Source organism: Erinaceus europaeus, chromosome 9, assembly GCF_950295315.1.
Source record: "Erinaceus europaeus chromosome 9, mEriEur2.1, whole genome shotgun sequence".
Taxonomy (NCBI): domain Eukaryota; kingdom Metazoa; phylum Chordata; class Mammalia; order Eulipotyphla; family Erinaceidae; genus Erinaceus; species Erinaceus europaeus.
This window is the reverse complement of record NC_080170.1, coordinates 126,349,677-126,370,522: the sequence shown is the minus strand read 5'-3', so window position 1 is coordinate 126,370,522 and position 20,846 is coordinate 126,349,677. Positions and strand designations below refer to the sequence as shown.

Sequence of the window (20,846 nt, the reverse complement as noted above, 5' to 3'; positions counted from 1 at the left end):
TGTAGTTATTATTGTTGTTGTTGTTGGATAGGACAGAGAGAAATGAAGAGAGGAGGGGAAGACAGAGAGGGAGAGAGAAAGATACCTGCAGACCTGCTTCACCACTTGTGAAGCAACTTCCCTGCAGGTGGGGAGCTGGGGGCTCGAACTGGGATCCTTAGATTGGTCCTTGCGCTTTGCGCCACCTGCGCAGGTTTGCTGTACTACCTTCCAATTCCCCCCCTTTTTTTTTTTTTTTTTTAACAATGCAGGGCCCCAGTCTGGATGGAGTCAGGGAAAGGTTCATTGTGCAGATGCAGAGGAAGGGGCTTTGGCCACCATACTCACTTTTTTCATTGCCTTTCATTTTTGAAATATATGAGATAATTCTTAGCTTTTCAAAATGACGGCCTTCCACTGCCTTCACATTAAGTACTTGGCTTTTTTTCCTAGGTGGTCCCATGCCCACATTCTGTTCACCTAGTCAAACTCACTCTGGTGCTTCTCATTTGGAGCCTTTCCTGGTCTCTGATGTCTTGCTTTTTCTGAATTCTCACTCCCTTGCCCTCTCCCCTGTAGTTTTTGCCACTCCTGACTTTTTCACTTTTTTTTTCAGTTGCCAAGGTCAGGTTTGGCTATGTGGCATTCATTACAAGGCTTTGCAGTGTTGTACTAAAAAGTCATGCACACCTATGGAACCATTCAGAGAAAGGAGACAGTTTAAAGGTGTATGAGGTAGCTTCTCCCTCCCTCCATCCCCTCCCTGTGGTGGCTCTGGTGTGTGCCTCATGTATTCAGGGTTCTCCTGTACTTCTTACACCATATCAGACCTCTTTCGGCCTATGAAGGAGGATTGCCTTCATAACACCAAAAATGTCATAACGTTTGTAGAAGGGTACAAAAGTATGGTGGCACTGTAGCAGGAGAGGAATTGAGGACCTTGGCTCAGACCAGTAGCTATGGTCCTTCATCCCTGCATCAGGTCAGAAAAGAGTTGTGCTCAGAAGCATATCCCTCCTCCATGCAGCCGGGGGGGCTAAGTCTGCTTAAGGGCTGACCCTCAAGTTCCTCCTGCCCTTTCATACAGGGAACAGGTGGCCCCTGTTTGGAGTTTCTTGGATCTTGAGGCAGCATCTTGAACATCAACAGTGAGAGATGGTGACCAAGCTTTGGGTGTTCTTTCAGACAGATTTCTCTATACTCCCTAGTTATGTCCTTAGATTAGCTGGTGATGAAAAAGGCTGATCTTTTAGGAAAGAGGTTCACCCTTTTTTAGGAAATAACTGCAAAACACTGAAACATCATTTTTAGCCAAAGTTTACCAAAGCAAGTGATTTTTTTTTTTTTTTTTTTTGCCTCCAGGGTTATTGCTGGGGCTCGGTGCCTGCACTATGAATCTACTGCCCCAGGAGGACATTTTCCCCATTTTATTGAATAGGACAGAGAGAAATTGAGAGAGGAGGGGGAGAGAGAGACATCTACAGACTTGCTTCACCACTTGTGAAGTGATGCCCCTGCCAGTGGGAAGCTGCGGGCTCAAACCAAGATCCTTGCGCTGGTCTTTGTGCTTCGTACTATGTGCGCTTAACCCTGTGCGCTACCACCCGGCCCCCCAAAGCAAGAGATTCTTAAGCTCTTTGTGCTACATATCGATTCTTGTGTTGAGACTCTAACCTGCAGTCTTTGGAGGTAGGTTTTTAGGGAAGCAGCTGATATTAAGTGGGGTCATGAGGATGAGACTATGACCCAGTAGGAATGCAGTCCTTATAAGAAGGTGCACACTGGAGGAGGGCCAGGAAAGGACCAGTGAGAAATGGATTCCGATGCAAAAAGAGTCAGCCCTGCCACTTCCTTGAGTACAGACTCCTAGCCCCCAGTACTGAGAGCATGGGTGGTGTGGAAGCTACCCAGACCCAAGTTTCTTCAGACTTATCTGGCTGCTTAGCAACATCCAGCAGACTGATGGCCTCAAGTCCACATGACACATAAACATGGCCTTGCGACTGTGGGCAGGACCCAGCTGAGGTTCAGGGGAGTAATCATCACTGTAGGGCAGGCAGGAGCCTAGAAGAGATAGAGTTCCCTTCCAGCTCTTATTTGACAGTATCAATACATGTGAGGAAGGCAGAGAAGAGAGCAAGGAAGCACTGCCTGACTGACAAAGCAAGTAAACCCCCATCTGAGTGCCCGGGGCATCCCTGCCTGACTTCCCTATGAATTCTGGGAACTGAGTGGATCCAAACTCATCTTCCTTGTGTGTGGTGGGGAGAGTAATGGGGATCCCTGTCTTCTTCTGTGGGTGATGGTAGTTAGGGAGTCCTCGCCTGCCTTCTCTGTGGATGGGGAGACTGGGGCTCTCCACCCACCATCCCTGTGGATGACTGAGGTAGTGGAGATCTTTGCATACGTTTCCCCTGGGTGCTGGAGAGGCAAGGGCCAGATCGAATTAGGATTTATGTGTCCTAGTAAGAAAGCTGCACTGGACTCTGGAGTCTAGACCAGGATTGGAACAAGCTGAAGTGCCCCCTGTAGCCATGTAGCCCATCTGCTCTAGAACCACATGGTAGCACTCCTTGTGGGATGGAGGCACTTGCTGTCCAGTGTGGTGGCTGCTACACACTTAAGGTGTGGCCTGGGTCCGAGCTGCTGAAAAGTCGGTCAAATGCTCAGTGAAATAGATTTGAGTTTGAGTAGCTACCTGTGACTAGTGGCTGTTGTCCTGGGCAGATTATATTCAACAAGAACCAAGCCACCAAAGCATGCCTTATTCTACTCCTGCTCTCGACTTGGAAGAGTTAGACAGACTGATTCAGGTAAAATGTATGTGTACTTGCATAGACCCATGTCATCTTAGGGAGAGAGCCAGTTTTCTGTTTTTAAAAAATGACTGTGATGGGAGTCAGGCGGTAGCGCAGCGCGGTAAGCGCATGTGGCACAAAAATGTAAGGACTGGCTTAAGGATCCTGGTTTGAGCTCCGGCTCCCCACCTGCAGGGGAGTCGCTTCACAAGTGGTGAAGCAAGTCAGCAGGTGTCTTTCTCCCTCCTCTCTGTCTTCCCCTCCTCTCTGTCCTATTTCTCTCTGTCCTAACAACGATGACATCAGTAACAACAACAATAACTACAACAACAATAAAACAAGGGCAACAGAAGGGAAAATAAATTTTAAAAAAATGACTGTGATGTAGTCAGTTATTCCATGGATAAAGTGTTGAAATCTCAGGCATGAGGTCCTGGGTTCTATCCCCAGCGCTGTATATACCAGAGTGGTACTCTAGCTCTTTTTTTCTCTCATTATTCTTGGGTGCTTTATTTAAGCTTGCTTTTCCTTAGTAAATAATGGATACACCATTTAACACCTTTTTTTTTTTTTTTAAATAGAGAGTGAGTCAGGGAAGGGAGAAAGAGAGAGAGACTTATAGCACTGCTCCGTCACTTGTAAAGTTTTCCCCCCGTAAGTGGGGACTGGGGACTTGAACCTGGGTTCAAGTGGTGACATGTGCACTTTACTGGGTAAGCCACTGATTGCCCCCTTAGTACCTTTTTAAAGGTATAAAACACTAACTAAAATATTCCTATGTGATTTATCTTGTCACTGTCCCTCTTTCCTTGTGTGTTAGTTTTTTTTTCCCCCTTCTGGCAGACTGATGAGTGGATCAGAGTATGAAACTGGGATCCTCTTTGCAATCATTTAGGGCAAGAAATGGTGGGTGGAAAAAAAAAAAAAGAAGAAATGGTGGGTGGAGATGAGCCAATGGAGTGAAGAGAGTGGTCTGGAACAGGTGCACCAGGTTGTACTGTGAAAGAATGACATTGAAACAGATCTAGACTGACACCTCGTTCTGACGTGAATGAGGGAGATGATGCAGAACATGAAACATGCCTGTTTTGTGTCTGCTTACCTTTGAGTAGGAGCTGTTTATGGGAGATCCACATGGTAGTATTGAGGATGCAAGTGGATAGGTAAGTCCAGTACTTTTTGAAAAGGACTAGAATTTGATATTTGGAAGTCATGGCATATAGATTGAAATTCCTGTGATCAGGTTGGGAGTATGTATCGATCTGCCAACACCTATGTTCAGGGGAGAAGCAATACAGACCTTCCACCTTCTGCACTCCACAAAAATCCTGGGTCTGTCCTCCCAGGGGGATAAAGAATAGTAAAGCTATCAAGGGAGGATGGGATACGGAATTCTGGGGATGGGAATTGTATGGAAATATACCCCTCTTATCCTATAGTCTTAGCAGTATTTCCATTTTATAAATAAAAATTTAAAAAGAAGAAGAAGAAATTCCTGTTATGTACCATGGAGCTGCCTCCCCAGCTGCATAGAGTATACTTAAAGGAGACTCACAGGAGCTGGGAAATAGTTCACCTAGTAGAACACATGTCTTCTATGCACGAGGCACTGTCACTACATAAGAGCACTGTGGACAGCATGAGGGAACACTGTGGAGTGGTGCTGGATGTCTTTCAGTCAATCCCTCTTTCTCTCTCCCTCCCCCCAAAACTGGGCTCCCTCCCCCCACAATGAATAGGGAAAAAAGTAATATTTGTACCTGGTGCAAAGCGCATGGACTGGTGTAAGGATCCCGGTTCAAGCCCCTGGCTCCCCACCTGCAGAGGAGTCCTGTGAAGCAGGTCTGCAGGTGTCTATCTTTCTCTCCCCGTCTTCCCCTCTTCTCTCCATTTTTCTCTGTCCTATCTAACAACATTTCTCTCTGTCCTATCTAACGATGATAACATCATTAACAACAATAATAACTACACAACAATAAAAATTAAAAAAAAGAAAACAAGGACAACAAAAGGGAAAATAAATAAATATTAAAAAAAGTTTTAAAAAAGTAATGTTTGTCCTCTGCAAATAACAATATCAAAGAAACAAGAAGATAAGCTATAACTATGAGAAAACATTTACAAAAGACACATAGTGGGAGCCGGGCGGTAACACAGCAGGTTAAGCGCACATGGCGCGAAGTGCAAGGACCAGCGTAAGGATCTCAGTTCGAGCCCCCAGCTCCCCCTTGCAGGGGGTTTGCTTCACAAGTAGTGATGCAGGTCTGCAGGTGTCTTATCTTTCTCTCCCCCTCTCTTCCCCTCCTCTCGATTTCTCTCTGTCCTATCCAAAAATAACAAGAAGGGCAACAAAATGGAAAAAATGCAGTGGATTCATAGTGCAGCACTGAGCCCCAGGGATAACCCTGGAGGCAAAAAAAAAAAAAGACACATAGTAGAAGACTGACACATAATATACAAAGAACTCTTCAAACTCAATAGTGAGAAAGTATCCAATGAAAGAATCAGCCAAAAACCTTAACAGACGTGAAAGAAAATTCTCAGATAACAGGCATATGAAATGTCCCCTTATGTCATCAGAGAAATACACATTAAAATGACAATGAGATGCTACATACCTACTAGAGAATCCTAAATCCAGAATACTGATGAGTGGATATTGTTAAGGACACCAAACATAGGAGCTCTTGTCACTGCTGGTAGGAGAGCAAGATGGTACAGCCTCTGGGAGATAATTTGGCATTTCTTACAAAACCGAGCACTCTCATATTGTGACTCAGCATCCAGACTCCATGGCCTTTACCCGAGGAGCTGAGATTGTAACACAAACAACAGCCCTGCGTATGTGTTCATGGTAGCTTCATTCATAATTGCCACAACTTGGAGTTGGTCACATGCCCGTCAGTGGGTGGATGGTTGAGTGATCTGGCACCCCAGTATCGTGAGATTTTCCACTTGAAAAAGAAATGCTGTATTAGGCCAGGAGAAGAAGTTTAGGATTTTTTTCTTCCCCACCAGGGTTATTGCTGGGGCTCAGTGCCTATGTAGTTGCAACACTCCCAGTGGTCATTATTTTTCTTTCTGGAGAGAGGAGTGGCACTGAAGTGCTGTTCCATCATCTGTAAAGTTTCCTCTTGAAGGCACTCTCATATTGATGACTAGGGGCTCAAATTGAAGTCCATGTTCACTACCTGGTGAGCCACCTCCTAGCCCTGAAATACACGCATCTTAAATGCATGTCAATCTGTGAAATAAGTCAGTCTGAAAATGTCACTTTCGGACTGGTTCCAACTCTGTGTTATTCTGGGGAAACACGGAGACTATAACAAGACAGAGGCTACTGGAGGTCAGGGACAGGATAAGTAGGCAGAGCACAGAGGATCTTCAGGGAGGGAAATAGCCCAGAGAGTCTTCAGGAGGGAAATGCTGGTGAATGATCACAGTGGGGCAAGAATGTCATTGTATGTGGTGCAGCGCCTGGAGGGAGCCATAGTGTGTCCTGACTATGGTGAAGGTAGCACCCTCCTGCTATGGAGGTTCAGTGTTAGGGGAGCAGAAATATGTGGGTAATCTCTATAATGTGTGCACTTAACCAGGTGTGCCACCACCCGGCCCCTGTGGGTAATCTTAGTACCATCTCAATTTTCTGCTATTACCTTTTCTGACATTCTCACAGGAGTGAAGTGGTATTTTGTTGTTGTCTTTATTTGCATTTCTCTGACAATCAGAGACTTGGAGCATTTTTTCATGTGTTTCTTGGCCTTTTGGATCTCTTTTGTGGTGAATATTCTGTCCATGTCCTCCCTCCATTTTTGGATGGGGTTATTTGTTTTCTTGCTGTTGAGGTTGGCAAGCTCTTTATATATGTTGGTTATTAAACTCTTGTCTGATGTATGGCATGTAAAGATCTTCTCCCATTCTGTGAGGGGTCTCTTGGTTTGGGTAGTGGTTTCTTTTCCTGTGAAGAAGCTTTTTAATTTGATGTAGTCCCATAGGTTTATACTTGCCTTAGTCTTCCTTGTAATTGGATTCGTTTCATTGAAAATGTCTTTAAAATTTATAAGGAAAAGAGTTCTGCCAATATTTTCTTCTAAGTATCTGATAGTTTGTGGTCTAACATCCAAGTCCTTGATCCACTTGGAATTTACTTTTTGTATTTGGTGAAATACAGTGGTTCAGTTTCATTCTTCTGCATGTTTCAACCCATTGTTTCCAACACCATTTGTTGAAGAGACTCTGCTTTCCCCATGTAATAGTCTGGGCCCCTTTGTCAAAGATTAGATGTCCATAGGTGTGGCGGCCTCATTTCTGGGCTCTCAGTTCTATTCCACTGGTCAGTGTGTCTATTCATGTTCCAGTACCAAGCAGTTTTGATGACAATGGCCCTATAATACAGTTTGAGACCTGGGAGTATGATGCCTCCGGTTCTGTTCTTTTTTCTCAAGATTGTTTTGGCAATTCTAGGTCTTTTCTGGTTCCAGATAAACATTTGTAGCATTTGTTCTGTTCTCCTAAGAAATGTGCTTGGGATCTTGATGGGGATGGCATTAAATTTGTAGATGGCTCTGGGTAATATATTCATTTTGATGATGTTAATTCTTCCAACCCATGAGCATGGAATATCTTTCCACTTCTTTGTGTCTTTTTCAATTTCTTTGAGTAGTGACTCATAATTTTCAGTATACAAGTCTTTCACTTCTCTGTAACTTTATCTGTTCATTTAAAAAGTCTTAAGTGGGCTGAGCAGTAGCGCACTGGGTTAAGCGCTCATAGTATGAAGTGCAAGAACCCATGCAAGGATTCGGGTTCGAGCCCACTGCTCCCCACCTGCAAGGGTAATGCTTTACAAGTGGTGAAGCAGGTCTGCAGGTGTCTCTCTCTAGTTCCCCATCCTCTCAATTTCTTTCTGTCCTATCCAATAATAATAATAAAAAAAAAACCTAGAAAAAATTGCCTCAGGAGCAGTGGATTTGTAGTGCTGGCATCCGAGCCCCAGCAGCAACCCTGGAGGCAAAAAAAAAAAAGTCTTAATAGAGGAACAGGCATTAGCATACCTGGTTGATTGCACATGCTACCATGCACAAGGGCCCTGGTTCAAGCCCCTAGTCTCCATCTGCATGGGGAAAGCCTTATGAGTAGTAAAGCAGGGCTACAGTTGTCTCTGTCTCCCTCTCTACCTCCCTGTTCCCTCTTGATTTCTTGCTGTCTATATACAATACATATTATTTTAAAGTGTTAAAAAATAAGTCTTGGGAGTCTGGCTGTAGCGCAGCGGGTTAAGCACACGAGGTGCAAAGCACAAGGACTGGCATAAGGATCCCAGTTCGAACCCCGGCTCCCTACCTGCAGGGGAGTCGCTTCACAGGTGGTGAAGCAGGTCTGCAGGTGTCTATCTTTCTCACCCCCTCTCTGTCTTCCCTTCCTCTCTCCATTTCTCTCTGTCCTATCCAACAATGACAACAACAATAATAACTACAACAATAAAAACAACAAGGGCAATAAAAGGGAATAAATAAATAAAATAAATTAAAAAAAAAGTTCTTGGGTCAGGCGGTAGCGCAGGTTAGGCGCACATGGTGCAAAGCACAGGGACCGACATGATCCCGGTTCCAGACCCGGGCTTCCCACCTGCAGGGGAGTCGCTTCACAGGTGGTGAAGCAGGTCTGCAGGTGTCTGTCTTTCTCTCCCTCTCTGTCTTCCCCTCCTCTCTCCATTTCTCTTTGTCCTATCCAACAACGACATCAACAACAATAACTACAACAACAATAAAAAACAAGGGCAACAAAAAGGAAATAAATATTTTTAAAAATCTTTAAAAAAATAAGTCTTGGTCAGGGGAGATAGCATCATGTTTATGCAAAAAGACTCATGTCTGATGCTTCATAGTCCCAGGTTCAGTCCTCTATACAATAAGCCAGAATTGAGCAATGCCCTGGGGTTGGGGGAAAAATCTTAATAAAGGAAGTAAAATAAAACAAAAGAGAGGAAGAAAAAACATGCTCCTGTAAAATAATTTTATTCCCAGATGGTTTCACTGACAAATTTTATCAAACATATAAAAAAAGAGTAACACCAATTTCATCTCTCCTATACATGTTTCAACTTTGTTGAAATAACTTTATTCTCATAAGAAGTTGTAAAAATAGTACATTGAATTTGTCTAGTTTTCTACAAGAACATCTTCTATTTTCCGTTTTTTTTAATTAAAAAACTGATAATGAGAATAAGGAACGTATAGAGTTCAGTAGTGAAGAAGTCTGTCACACCTACCCAGCTAAGTATATCAGCCAATCCCTTTGAGGGATTCCTACTGCTAGTAACACCGTGGTCTTCCCTCCAGATTTGCAGCACATGTAGAGACACGCAGCCATGCACAGGTGTGCAAATGGTTTTTATTTCACCAGAACTGGGTCATTCTGTGTACACATTGTTGACTTTATTTTTGTTTTTTTGTATTATATTTGTTTACTTATTAAATAGAGATAGCCAGAAATCAATAGGGAAGAGGGAGAGAGACAGAGACACCTACATCACTGCTTCACCACTTGGTGTGCTCAACCAGGTGAGCCACCACTTGGCCCTGACTTACTCTATCTACTCAGTAGGAACCATGAGTCTTTGTAAGTGTGGCTCCCTCGACCAAACACCGGACACTTCTCTGGTACTCCGTGTCTGCAGTACTGATGAATGAATGGCGGTGTGCTTGGTTCTCCCTTGCCTTTGCTGCTGTGCAGCCTCTCATTTGCCTTTTTTTTTAATTTCTTTATTGGGGAATTAATGTTTTACATTCAACAGTAAATACAATAGTTTGTACATGCATAACATTCCCCAGTTTCCCATATAACAATACAACCCCCACTAGGTCCTCTGTCATCCTTCTTGGACCTGTATTCTCCCCACCCACCCACCCCAGAGTCTTTTACTTTGGTGCAGTACGCCAATTCCATTTTAGGTTCTACTTGTGTTTTCTTTTCTGATCTTGTTTTTCAACTTCTGCCTGAGAGTGAGATCATCCCGTATTCATCCTTCTGTTTCTGACTTATTTCACTCAACATGATTTTTTCAAGGTCCATCCAAGATCGGCTGAAAACGGTGAAGTCACCATTTTTTACAGCTGAGTAGTATTCCATTGTGTATATAGACCACAACTTGCTCAGCCACTCATCTGTTGTTGGACACCTGCGTTGCTTCCAGGTGTTGGCTATTACAAATTGTGCTGCTGAGAACATAGGTGTACACAGATCTTTTTGGATGGGTGTGTTGGGTTCCTTAGGATATATCCCCAGGAGAGGAATTGCAGGATCATAGGGCAGGTCCATTTCTAGCCTTCTGAGAGTTCTCCAGACTGTTCTCCACAGAGGTTGGACCCATTGACATTCCCACCAGCAGTGCAGGAGGGTTCCTTTGACCCCACACCCTCTCCAGCATTTGCTGCTGTTACCTTTTCTGATGTATGACATTCTCACAGGAGTGAAGTGGTATCTCATTGTTGTCTTGATTTGCATTTCTCTGACAATCAGAGACTTGGAGCATTTTTTCATGTGTTTCTCGGCCTTTTGGATCTCTTCTGTGGTGAATATTCTGTCCAAGTCCTCCCCCCCCCCATTTTTGGATGGGGTTATTTGTTGTCTTGTTGTTGAGTCTGACAAGCTCTTTATATATGTTGGTTATTAAACTCTTATCTGATGTATGGCATGTAAAGATCTTCTCCCATTCTGTGAGGGGTCTCTTGGTTTGGGTAGTGGTTTCTTTTGCTGTGAAGAAGCTTTTTAATTTGATGTAGTCCCATAGGTTTATACTTGCCTTAGTCTTCCTTGTAATTGGATTCGTTTCATTGAAAATGTCTTTAAAATTTATAAGGAAAAGAGTTCTGCCAATATTTTCCTCTAAGTATTTCATAGTTTGTGGTCTAACATCCAAGTCCTTGATCCACTTGGAATTTACTTTTGTATTTGGTAAAATACAGTGATTCAGTTTCATTCTTCTGCATGTTTCAACCCATTGTTTCCAACACCATTTGTTGAAGAGACTCTGCTTCCCCCATGTAATAGTCTGGGCCCCTTTGTCAAAGATTAGATGTCCATACGTGTGGGGCCTCATTTCTGGGCTCTCAATTCTATTCCACTGGTCAGTGTGTCTATTCATGTTCCAGTACCAAGCAGTTTTGATGACAATGGCCCTATAATACAGTTTGAGATCTGGGAGTGTGATGCCTCCAGTTCTGTTCTTTTTTCTCAAGATTGTTTTGGCAATTCTAGGTCTTTTCTGGTTCCAGATAAACATTTGTAGCATTTGTTCTATTCTCCTAAAAAATGTGCTTGGGATCTTGATGGGGATAGCATTAAATTTGTAGATGGCTCTGGGTAATATATTCATTTTGATGATGTTAATTCTTCCAACCCATGAACATGGAATATCTTTCCACTTCTTTGTGTCTTTTTCAATTTCTTTGAGTAGTGACTCATAATTTTCAGTATACAAGTCTTTCACTTCTTTGGTTAGGTTTACTCCTAGATATTTTATTTTGTTGCTATAGAAAAAGGAACTGATTTCTGGATTTCAATTTCTTCTAACTTAGTGTTTGCATAGAGGAATGCCACTGACTTTTGAATGTTAATTTTGTAGCCTGACACCTTACTGTATTGCCTGATGATTTCCAAAAGCTTCTTGCTGGATTCCTTAGGTTTTTCCATGTATACTATCATGTCATCTGCAAATAAGGGGAGTTTGACTTCTTCTCTGCCAATCTGTATGCCTTTAATTCCTTGCTCCTGCCTGATTGCTATGGCAAGAACTTCCAACACTATGTTGAATAGTAATGGTGATAGTGGGCAGCCCTGTCTAGTACCTGATCTGAGGGGAAATGCTTCCAGTTTTTCACCATTGAGTATGATGTTGGCTGTAGGTTTGCTATATATACACTCCACTATCTTCAGGAATTTTCCATCTATTCCCATTTTTTGTAGTGTTTTGATCATAAAGGGATGTTGTATTTTGTCAAAGGCTTTCTCTGCATCTATTGATATGACCATGTGGTTTTTGGTCTTGCTTTTGTTGATGTGTGGATCACATTGATTGATTTACATATATTAAACCAACCCTGCATCCCTGGGATAAACCCCACTTGGTCATGATGAACAATCTTTTTAATATACTGCTGTATCCGGTTGGCTAGATATTTTTGCATCTATGTTCATCAGAGATATTGGTCTGTAGTTTTCTTTTTTGGTTGTGTCCCTGTCTGCTTTTGGTATCAGGGTGATGTTGGCTTCATAGAAGCTGGCAGGGAGTATTCCAGTGTCTTCAATCTTCTGGAAGACTTTTAAAAGTAGAGGTATTAGTTCTTCTTTGAAAGTTTTGTAAAACCATCTGGTCCAAGACTTTTATTTTGGGGAAGATTTTTGATAACTGTTTCAATTTCATTAGCTGCGATGGGCCTGTTCATGTTATCCACTTCCTCTTTACTTAGTTTTGGAAGTTGGTAGGTATCTAGGAAATCATTAATTTCTTCCAGGTTCTCTAGCTTGGTGGCATATAGTTGTTCATAGAAGCCTCGCATGATATGTTGAATTTCTGCAGTGTCTGTTGTGATATCTCCTCTTTCATTTACTATCCGATTTATTTGGGTCTTCTCCCTTTTTTGTTTTGTCATTTTGGCTAAAGGTTTGTCGATTTTGTTTACTCTTTCGAAGAACCAACATTTACTTTCATTCATCTTTTGTATGGTTTTCCTATTCTCAATGTTATTTATTTCTGCCCTAACTTTAGTGATTTCTGTCCTTCTGGTTGCTTTAGGATTCCTCTGTTGTTCTTCTTCTAGGTCTTTAAGATGTGCAATCAGGCTGTTTATTTGTGCCTTTTCTTGTTTCCTAATGTGTGCTTGTATAGCTATGAACTTCCCTCTTAGGACTGCTTTAGCTGTGTCCCAAATATATATATATATTTTTGTAAATTTTATTTATTTATTTATTCCCTTTTGTTGCCCTTGTTATTTATTGTTGTAGTTATTATTGTTGTTATTGATGTCATAATTGTTGGATAGGACAGAGAGAAATGGAGAGAGAAGGGGAAGACAGAGGAGGGGAGAGAAAGATAGACACCTGCAGACCTGCTTCACCACCTGTGAAGTGACTCGCCTGCAGGTGGGGAGCTTGTGTCTTCATTTTCATTGAACTCTCGAAACATTTTGATTTCTTCCTTGATTTCCTCTTTGACCCAGAAGTTGTTAAGAAGTGTACTGTTGAGCTTCCACATTTTGGGACTGTTACTAATCTTTTGTTGATTGTTAAGTGTTAGTTTAATTCCACTGTGGTCTGAGAAGATGCTTGGGATGATTTCAGTGCTCTTGAATTGGCTGATGCTGTCTTTGTGGCCTAACATATGGTCTGTCCTTGAGAATGATCCATGTGGATTTGAGTAAAATGTGTATTCCAGTTTCTTGGGATGAATGACTCTGAAAATGTCCAATAGTTCTAGTTTATCTATCTCTTCATTTAGCTCCCTTATGTCTTTACTGATTTTCTTCCTGGATGATCTGTCAAGTTGAGAGAGTGGGGTGTTGAAGTCCCCTACTATGATTGTGTTACTGTTAATATATTGCTGTAGCTCTTTCAGTAGAAGTTTGATGTATTTAGATGGCTTCTCATTGGGTGCATAGATGTTAATAATTGTTAAGTCCTCTTGATTGACTGATCCTCTGAGCATTAAGTAGTGTCCATTCCTATCTTTTTAAATCTTATCTATTTTAAAGTCTATCATGTCAGATATGAGAATAGCTGTTCCTGCCCTTTTTTGTGGGCCATTGGCTTGTATGATAGTTTTCCATCCTTTCACTTTAAGTCTGTGTTTGTCTTGTTGAGTTAGGTGAGTTTCCTGTAGACAACATATTGTTGGGTTGTGTTTTCTGATCCATCTTCCTACTCTGTGTCTTTTAATAGGTGAATTCAGGCCATTGACATTTATTGATATCAAAGATTGAAGATATTTTAACGCCATTCTTAAAGAGTTTTAGAGTGTTTTGATATATGTCCTATTTGTGGTGGTCTGGTTGTTTATAGGAGACCTTTCAGAACTTCTTTCAGGGCAGGCTTGGTGATGGTTGCTTCCTTCAACTGTTGCTTGTCTGAGAAGGTTTTGATGCTTCCATCTAGTCTGAATGACAGTCTAGCAGGATGTAGTATTCTTGGCTGAAAGCCTTTCTCACTGAGCACTCGATAGATATCTTGCCATTCTCTTCTGGCCTGTACTGTTTGTATGGAGAAGTCTGCTGCTAATCTTATGGGTTTTCCATTGTAGGTGACTCTTTGTTTTTCTCTTGCAGCCTTGAGGATCCTTTCTTTATCCTTATTCCTTTCCATTCTAAGTATGACATGTCTTGGTGTCTTTAGGTCTGGGTTAATTTTGTTTGGGACCCTCTGGGCTTCTTGAATCTTTATGTCTTTGGTGTTGTCGAGACTAGAGAAATTTTCAGCTATTATGGCCTGGAGAATGCTTTCTTCCTCTCCTTCTCTTTCTTCCTCTGGTAAGCCAATAATGCGTATATTGTTTCTTTTGAAGTCATCCCATAGGACTCTGTTGTTGTTTTCAGCATCTCTTAATCTCTTTTTGAGATCTCTTACTTCTTTTTTAGTTGTCTCTAATTCATCCTCAATCTTGCTAATTCTGTCTTCAGCCTCATAGATTCTATTCTCTTTGCCCTCTACTGCTTTCTGGAGTTCATCTATTTTGTTGCCCTGCTCTGATACTGTTTTAGCTTGTTCAGCTAGTTGCCTTCTTAGCTCAGCGATTTCAGCTTTCAGCTCTCTAATAACCATGAGATTATTAGAATTTTCTTCCATATTCTCATTTGTTGTTCCTGCATTTCTGATTACAATTTTTTCAAATTCTTTACTCACTCCTGTTATTATTTCCTTAGCTAATGTTTGGATGTTGAACTCGTTGTTTTGTGCTTCACCCTCTGGAGGACTTTTAGCTGGACTCTTATCCTGGTTCGAGTCTCCAATATTTTTTCTTGTTGTTTTAACCATTTTATATATTATGTTATGAGTTCCCTTTATCAGTACTTTTCAAATTATTGATTACTATTGCCTGGATTGACTTGTGTCTAAGTAATTTAATTAAAGGTTTTACCGTGGTGGAAGTTAACAGTTTTTTCAGTCCCTGAGTTCGAGCTCAGTGGTGTAAAAGCCTCTTTTTTTTTCCTTCCCTGTAGGCTATGGGAGCTTGAGGGCTTTTAAACTATCAATAGGCTTCTTAGCTTAATCGCTGACTCCTGACCAAGAGATAAAGCAGGGTGTGGCAGAGATAATCCAGTGGTTATGCAAAGAGACTTTCACAGCCCCTCAGCTATGCCACCGAGGTATAGGTCTTCTCCTGACTTTCCCGGTTGGATCTCTGTCCCCTGGTGTTCCTCCCTGTTGCTGCTCCAGATTCTGAGGGTAGTAGCAATGGAGACTCAGAGTTGCACTTGGTGAGTCTCTGGGGAGTCCTTTCCTCCCTTCAGCTGTCCCCTTGTTGTGGAGCAGACTGGAGGTGGTGTCTCCACTGATAAACTGTTGAACTGTTAGCAGTCACTTAATCTCTCTTTAGGCCCCTCTCTCCTCTCTGTCACCAGCCACGCGTGTTTGTACTCTCGGGTGATTTACTGGGTTCCTGTGGTCATTCTAGTCCTGTCTTGTTTCGGTCCGGGTGGTCTCCTTTGGTATTCCTAGTTGATCCGGGAGAGGAGAGGAGAGGATAGAAAGCGATCTGCTACTCGTAGCTCCGCCTCCGGAAGTCGAATCCCAGATTAGGGCTTTTGTCTCTGTGGGTTGTCTGGTTTGTCTGTCTGTCTTTTCTGCCAAACCTCTTCCTGGTGTTGTCTTTGTTCGGTTATTAAACTCTTGTCTGATGTATGGCATGTAAAGATCTTCTCCCATTCTGTGAGGGGTCTCTTGGTTTGGGTAGTGGTTTCTTTAGCTGTGAAGAAGCTTTTTAATTTGATGTAGTTCCATAGGTTTATACTTGCCTTAGTCTTCCTTGTAATTGGATTCATTACATTGAAGATGTCTTTAAAATTTATGCAGAAAAGAGTTCTGCCAATATTTTCCTCTAAGTATCTGATAGTTTCTGGTCTAACATCCAAGTCCTTGATCCACTTGGAATTTACTTTTGTATTTGGTGAAATACAGTGGTTCAGTTTCATTCTTCTGCATGTTTCAACCCATTGTTTCCGACACCATTTGTTGAAGAGACTCTGCTTTCCCCATGTAATAGTCTGGGCCCCTTTGTCTAAGATTAGATGTCCATAGGTGTGGCGGCTCTCATTTGCCTTTTCATGCTGTCTACACTGCCCCCATCCTTGTTTCTGTGCCCTGTGGCATGCTAAGCACAGGCTCTGAGTACCTGTGCTGCTGAGTGAGGAACTTGGTGGCACTTGAGGTTTTGCATTTGTGCAGCTCCAGTGTGGAGTGGTGTGCTACCATGGAGCCATCTCCCACTTGAAGGCCCAGGAAGGAAGCTGCTTGCCACAGACCCCAGAGCAGTACTGGAGGTGTCGGAGGCATGCCAGCTTATTCCCCAGGGTTCCCAGGTGCCTGGGTGCTCAGTTAGGCCAGTTTTGCCTTGCCTGACCTTTCCTATGTCACATCAGGGTCTCCCAGTCTGGTGCAGCATGTGGGGCCTTGACTTAGAAAACTTGGGTTCAGGTCAGTTCTGCTTTGGAAGTGAGCAGTGTGCATACGGCTTGTGAACATTAGGTAAGTGGCCTCTGGCGGAGATGCCTGGCTGCTGGGGTCACAGGATCAGCTTTTGGGTGAGCAGGAGTACCAAGGTCACTTCAAGTGCGAGTGCTAGGACATGAAGATGTGGTTATAAAATAAGCAGAGAAGGGGGTCGGGCGGTAGTGCAGTGGGGTAAGCTCACGTGGCGTGAAGCGCAGGGATCCTGGTTCAAGCCCCTGACTCCCCACCTACAGGGGGTCGCTTCACAAGCAGTGAAGCGGGTCTGCAGGTGTCTATCTTTATCTCCCACTCCTCTCCATTTCTCTCTGTCCAATCCAAGAACGACATCAATAACAACAGTAGCAGTAATAGTCACAACAATGATAAAACAACAACGGCAACAAAATGGAAAAAAAATAGCCTCCAGGAGCAGTGGATGCACTGAGCCCCAGCAATAACCCTGGAGACAAAATAATAATAATAAATAAAATAAGCAGAGAATCCGACAGTCTGCTCTGAAATGGTGTCTTCTCAGCTCAGTGTAGTCTAGTACTGGTTTTTGTTTGCTGTGCATGTTATGTATTCTCGAGGAAGCAAGCGTTTACATAGTCGCTAGTACTTGAAAAGTGTCTGCTTTAAAGTTGTTCACAGGAGAACAGATAAGGGAGAGGTCAGTATCTTGCCTTGGAGGAAGATGTTCTTTGGCGGTGAGCAAGGTGTGCTGACGTGAATTAGGGATGTTTCAAACTGTACTGAGGCAACACAGTTTTGCAAGACAGCACTTCAATACACACATACACACACACACACACACACACACACACGACTCTAAGTTATGTAGATGGTTTCAAATAAAAATGGCAAAATAGGGGAGTCGGGTGGTAGTGCAGCAGGTTAAGTGCACGTGGCGCAAAGCACAAGGACCGGCGTAAGGATCCCGGTTTGAGCCCCTGGCTCCCCACCTTCAGGGGAGTCGCTTCACAGGCGAAGCAGGTCTGTAGGTGTCTGTCTTTCTCTCCCCCTCTCTGTCTTCCCCATCTCTCTCCATTTCTCTCTGTCCTATCCAACAACAATGACATCAATAACAATGGCAACAAAAAGGGAAAGTAAATAAATAAAAATAATGGCAAAATAGCAAAAAACTAATCATTCACGAGTGGAAGTTTCCAGTTAGCAAGTTCACATGGTCATGTCCTGGACTGGTGACTATCGGTTGATAAGGGCACTGCAGTCGGAGCAATAGGCTCAGTGAGCTTGCAGCCTCACTGCTGTTAAAGTGGGGATCTTGGTGAAAATCACAGGCAGTAGGGTGAGACTTAGGACAGAATGCCACCAGGCATATGATAACACTTGGACACAGAACAGGATATTCACAGAATGTCAGGGGGCTATCTCCTGTGGAGGTGCAGGTACAGGGGAGCAGGTGAAGCAGGATAGACGGAGACTGTGTAAGAAGTATCTGACGGGAGACATGTTGACTCAGCACAGTGATGGGGTTTGTGGAGGCCAGCCTGAGACAGCAGATGTCAGCATGGTCAGCACCCTGGCCTTGGACATGGTGGGAAACACCTACCCAAAGGCTCTTTCTTGAGAGGTTTAAGTCACAGACCTTTGGTGACTGGAGTCGTGAGGATAAGACTGTCATCTGTTAATAAAGCTCTAAAGTGAGAGACAGAGAGACGGGGGGGTGGGGATAGGCTTAAGCCAGACATTCAAAGGTTTGGTCTTTTGGCACAGCAGATCTTGTTAAGAATTTGTCAGACAGCAGTCTGTCTCCAGGTCTTGCTTCTCCACTGGGGCATCTTGCCAGGAGCAGTGGGAGCTTGCTGTGGAAGGGAGAAGCTCCTACAGGAGTTCAGTGTCTGCTTCTGATCTAATGAGTCTCTAGAATGTGCCCAGTTCTGTCTGAGAAACCAGGTCATGGCTTAGAGTTGAGACTTGCCTCCACTCTGTTCTGAGGTTGTGCAGCTTGTTTCATCCTGCTCTTGGGAGTCGATCAGAGCACCATCCTGTTTCCTGAGCTATCAGCCAGGGACCCTTGGCCTGCACAGTCTTACTGGCTGGGCCCCTGCCCCTGAACTGGTCCAGCTTGGGGGTCCCTTGGGGGTTTTCCAAGTGCACCTTTGGATTCTGTCTATCTGACAAGTTCCTTGGTGTACCTGTCAAGTCTTCAAACACTGACTAGCGATACTCTCCCTCTGCTGCACAGTTCTGTGAGTGTCTGATGGTTGGGACACCATCACTACAGTGACCATGGGGCCACTGTCACCACTCGCCAGAGCCCCTCATCTCCTCTGAGCTAGCCCTTCTTTCACACCCGTCCCTGGGCAACCACCACAGGTTTTGTGTCGGGTTAATTTTATCTTCCGAGAATGTCACATGTGGAAGCGGGCGTGTAGCATTTTAGCCTGTCTGCTTTTGCTCAGCTGCACACATGCTGGTCTGTCCAAGTTGTGTGTGGCCTACCTGCTGCTCTTGCCTGCTGATCATGACCTCGTTACACAGGTTACTCAGTTTCATCACCTGCTGGAAGACATTGCTGCCAACTTTCGCATTATGAAGTTTTCATTCAGAAGTGATGAGACTTAGGAGTATAACTCTTTTTTTTTTTTCATTGTTTTAGGTGACATCACTCAAAAAGGGTATGAGAAGAAAAAAGCAAAGCTGCTTGCACGGTACATGCCACTTACTCAAGGTAAGGTCAGCACATGCCGGCACTTGGAGTAGTTGTGTCTGGTACCATGTGTGAAGGCTTGGGTTTGAACCCTGGTCCCTACCTGCAGGAGGGGAGTTCCACAAGCAGTGGACCAGTGCTGCAGGTGTTTCTGTTTTTCCTGTTCCCTATCTCTCACCTTCTATAAAAGAGGAAGAAGGGGGCGGGGCAGTAGTGCAGCATGTTATTCGCACATGGCTCGAAGTGCAGTGATCCCGGTTCGAGCCTTTGGCTCCCCACCTGCAGGGGGCGCTTCACAAGTAGGAAAGCAGGTCTCCAGATGTCTATCTTTCTCTCCCCTTCTGTCTTCTCTCTAAATTAATCTCTGTCCTATCCAACAACAACAGTAGTAACAACAATAACAAGGGCAACAAAATGGGGGAAATGACCTCCAGGAGCAGTGGATTTGAAGTGCAGGCACCAAGCCCCAGCAATACCTTGGAGGCAAAAAGTACCCCACCCCAATGGTGAAGCTGTGAACACACTGAGCCCCAGAATTAAACCTGGTGGCAAAAAATAATTACTATTATTATGTTTTCTTTTGGAACTTGATTTAAAGTGATTAGAGCATTTAATGTGTTTCACATCTTAAGAAGAACTTGGCAGGTGGCATATCTAGCACTAAACAGTAAAATCAAGTGTTGTAATTTAACTTAAAAAGGGGTTAGGTGGGGGCTGCCTGTGGTGTGTGAAAGGATTCACAGCAGGAGCTGGGAACGGGTTTAAACAATACACGGTTTATTAGGGTGAAACACGTAAAAGGCAAAATAAGCACTTACTATCAAGGGTTAAGAGTGCACTAGGTCCATAAAGTCTGAGTACAGTTATCAAAAGTTTAGTCCCATAGGATAAACAATTACCAGTGCTAGTAAAGGTTGCTCATGGCTGTAGAGGGGTCTAAAAGTTTACCAGATAGCAGTCACACGTGTTCAGTTCCCAGGAGAAGTAGCCATGGCGCACCTCCACAGAGATGCTTCTGACGAGGAGAAGCAGCAGCAGCCAAAAAGAGCTACCTGTTCAAAGTCCAGTGCTTTTATACATTCCCTTCTCTGAAGCACCTCCTCAGGATGAAGTCATTTGTATGCTAATAGTCCCAAACTCCTGTTGAGGCCACAACAATCAAGAAGAGTTGTTTCAATGTTGTCTCAGTCCTTGAGGTGAAGCACATGGCTGTTAAACCCTCTTTTGTTCTTTATCTTCCCTGTAGGTTATGGGAGCCTGTGGGCTTTTTAAATATAAGTAGATTTATTTATTTATTTATTAAAAGGAAACATTGACAAAACCATAGGATAAGAGGGCTACAACTCCACAGAATTCCCATTACCAGAAGCTTAATACTCACTCCTAACCTAGAGATAAAACTGTGTGAGGAGAGATAGCACAGTGATTATACAAAGAGACTCCCATGCCCTGAGGGTCCAAAGCCCCAGGCCCAATTGGCTTCTGACAGCATGAAGAGCCAGGAAGGGTAGCAGTCCGTGGCCCTGTGAGTTTGAAAACAAATCCTGTTTGTACTCCGTGGGTTCTGAGTCAATTACTCAGCGTGTCTCCAAATTCTTGGGGAGAACAATGTGGAAAGGTTGCCACTATACAGCCCCATTTCCAGACCACTGGGAGTGTGTGTCTTCTCCTGAGTTGCCCAGTCAGGTCTCTGC

General features: G+C 43.5%; 1 protein-coding gene across 12 annotated transcripts in view; it reads left to right on the top strand.

Annotated features, from left to right (window-relative positions):
* DIP2A (disco interacting protein 2 homolog A) overlaps positions 1-20,846 on the top strand; it is a 129,416-nt gene that overhangs the window by 6,030 nt on the left and 102,540 nt on the right. For all 12 annotated transcript variants that reach the window (XR_009551720.1, XR_009551721.1, XM_060198837.1 and 9 more), the window contains exon 2: positions 19,102-19,173. Coding sequence is in view for 10 of the 12 variants with exons in the window: in XM_060198837.1 (XP_060054820.1) it covers positions 19,102-19,173 (72 nt within the window). In the remaining 2 variants the exon portion in view is untranslated. The remainder of the gene's footprint in view (positions 1-19,101; positions 19,174-20,846) is intronic.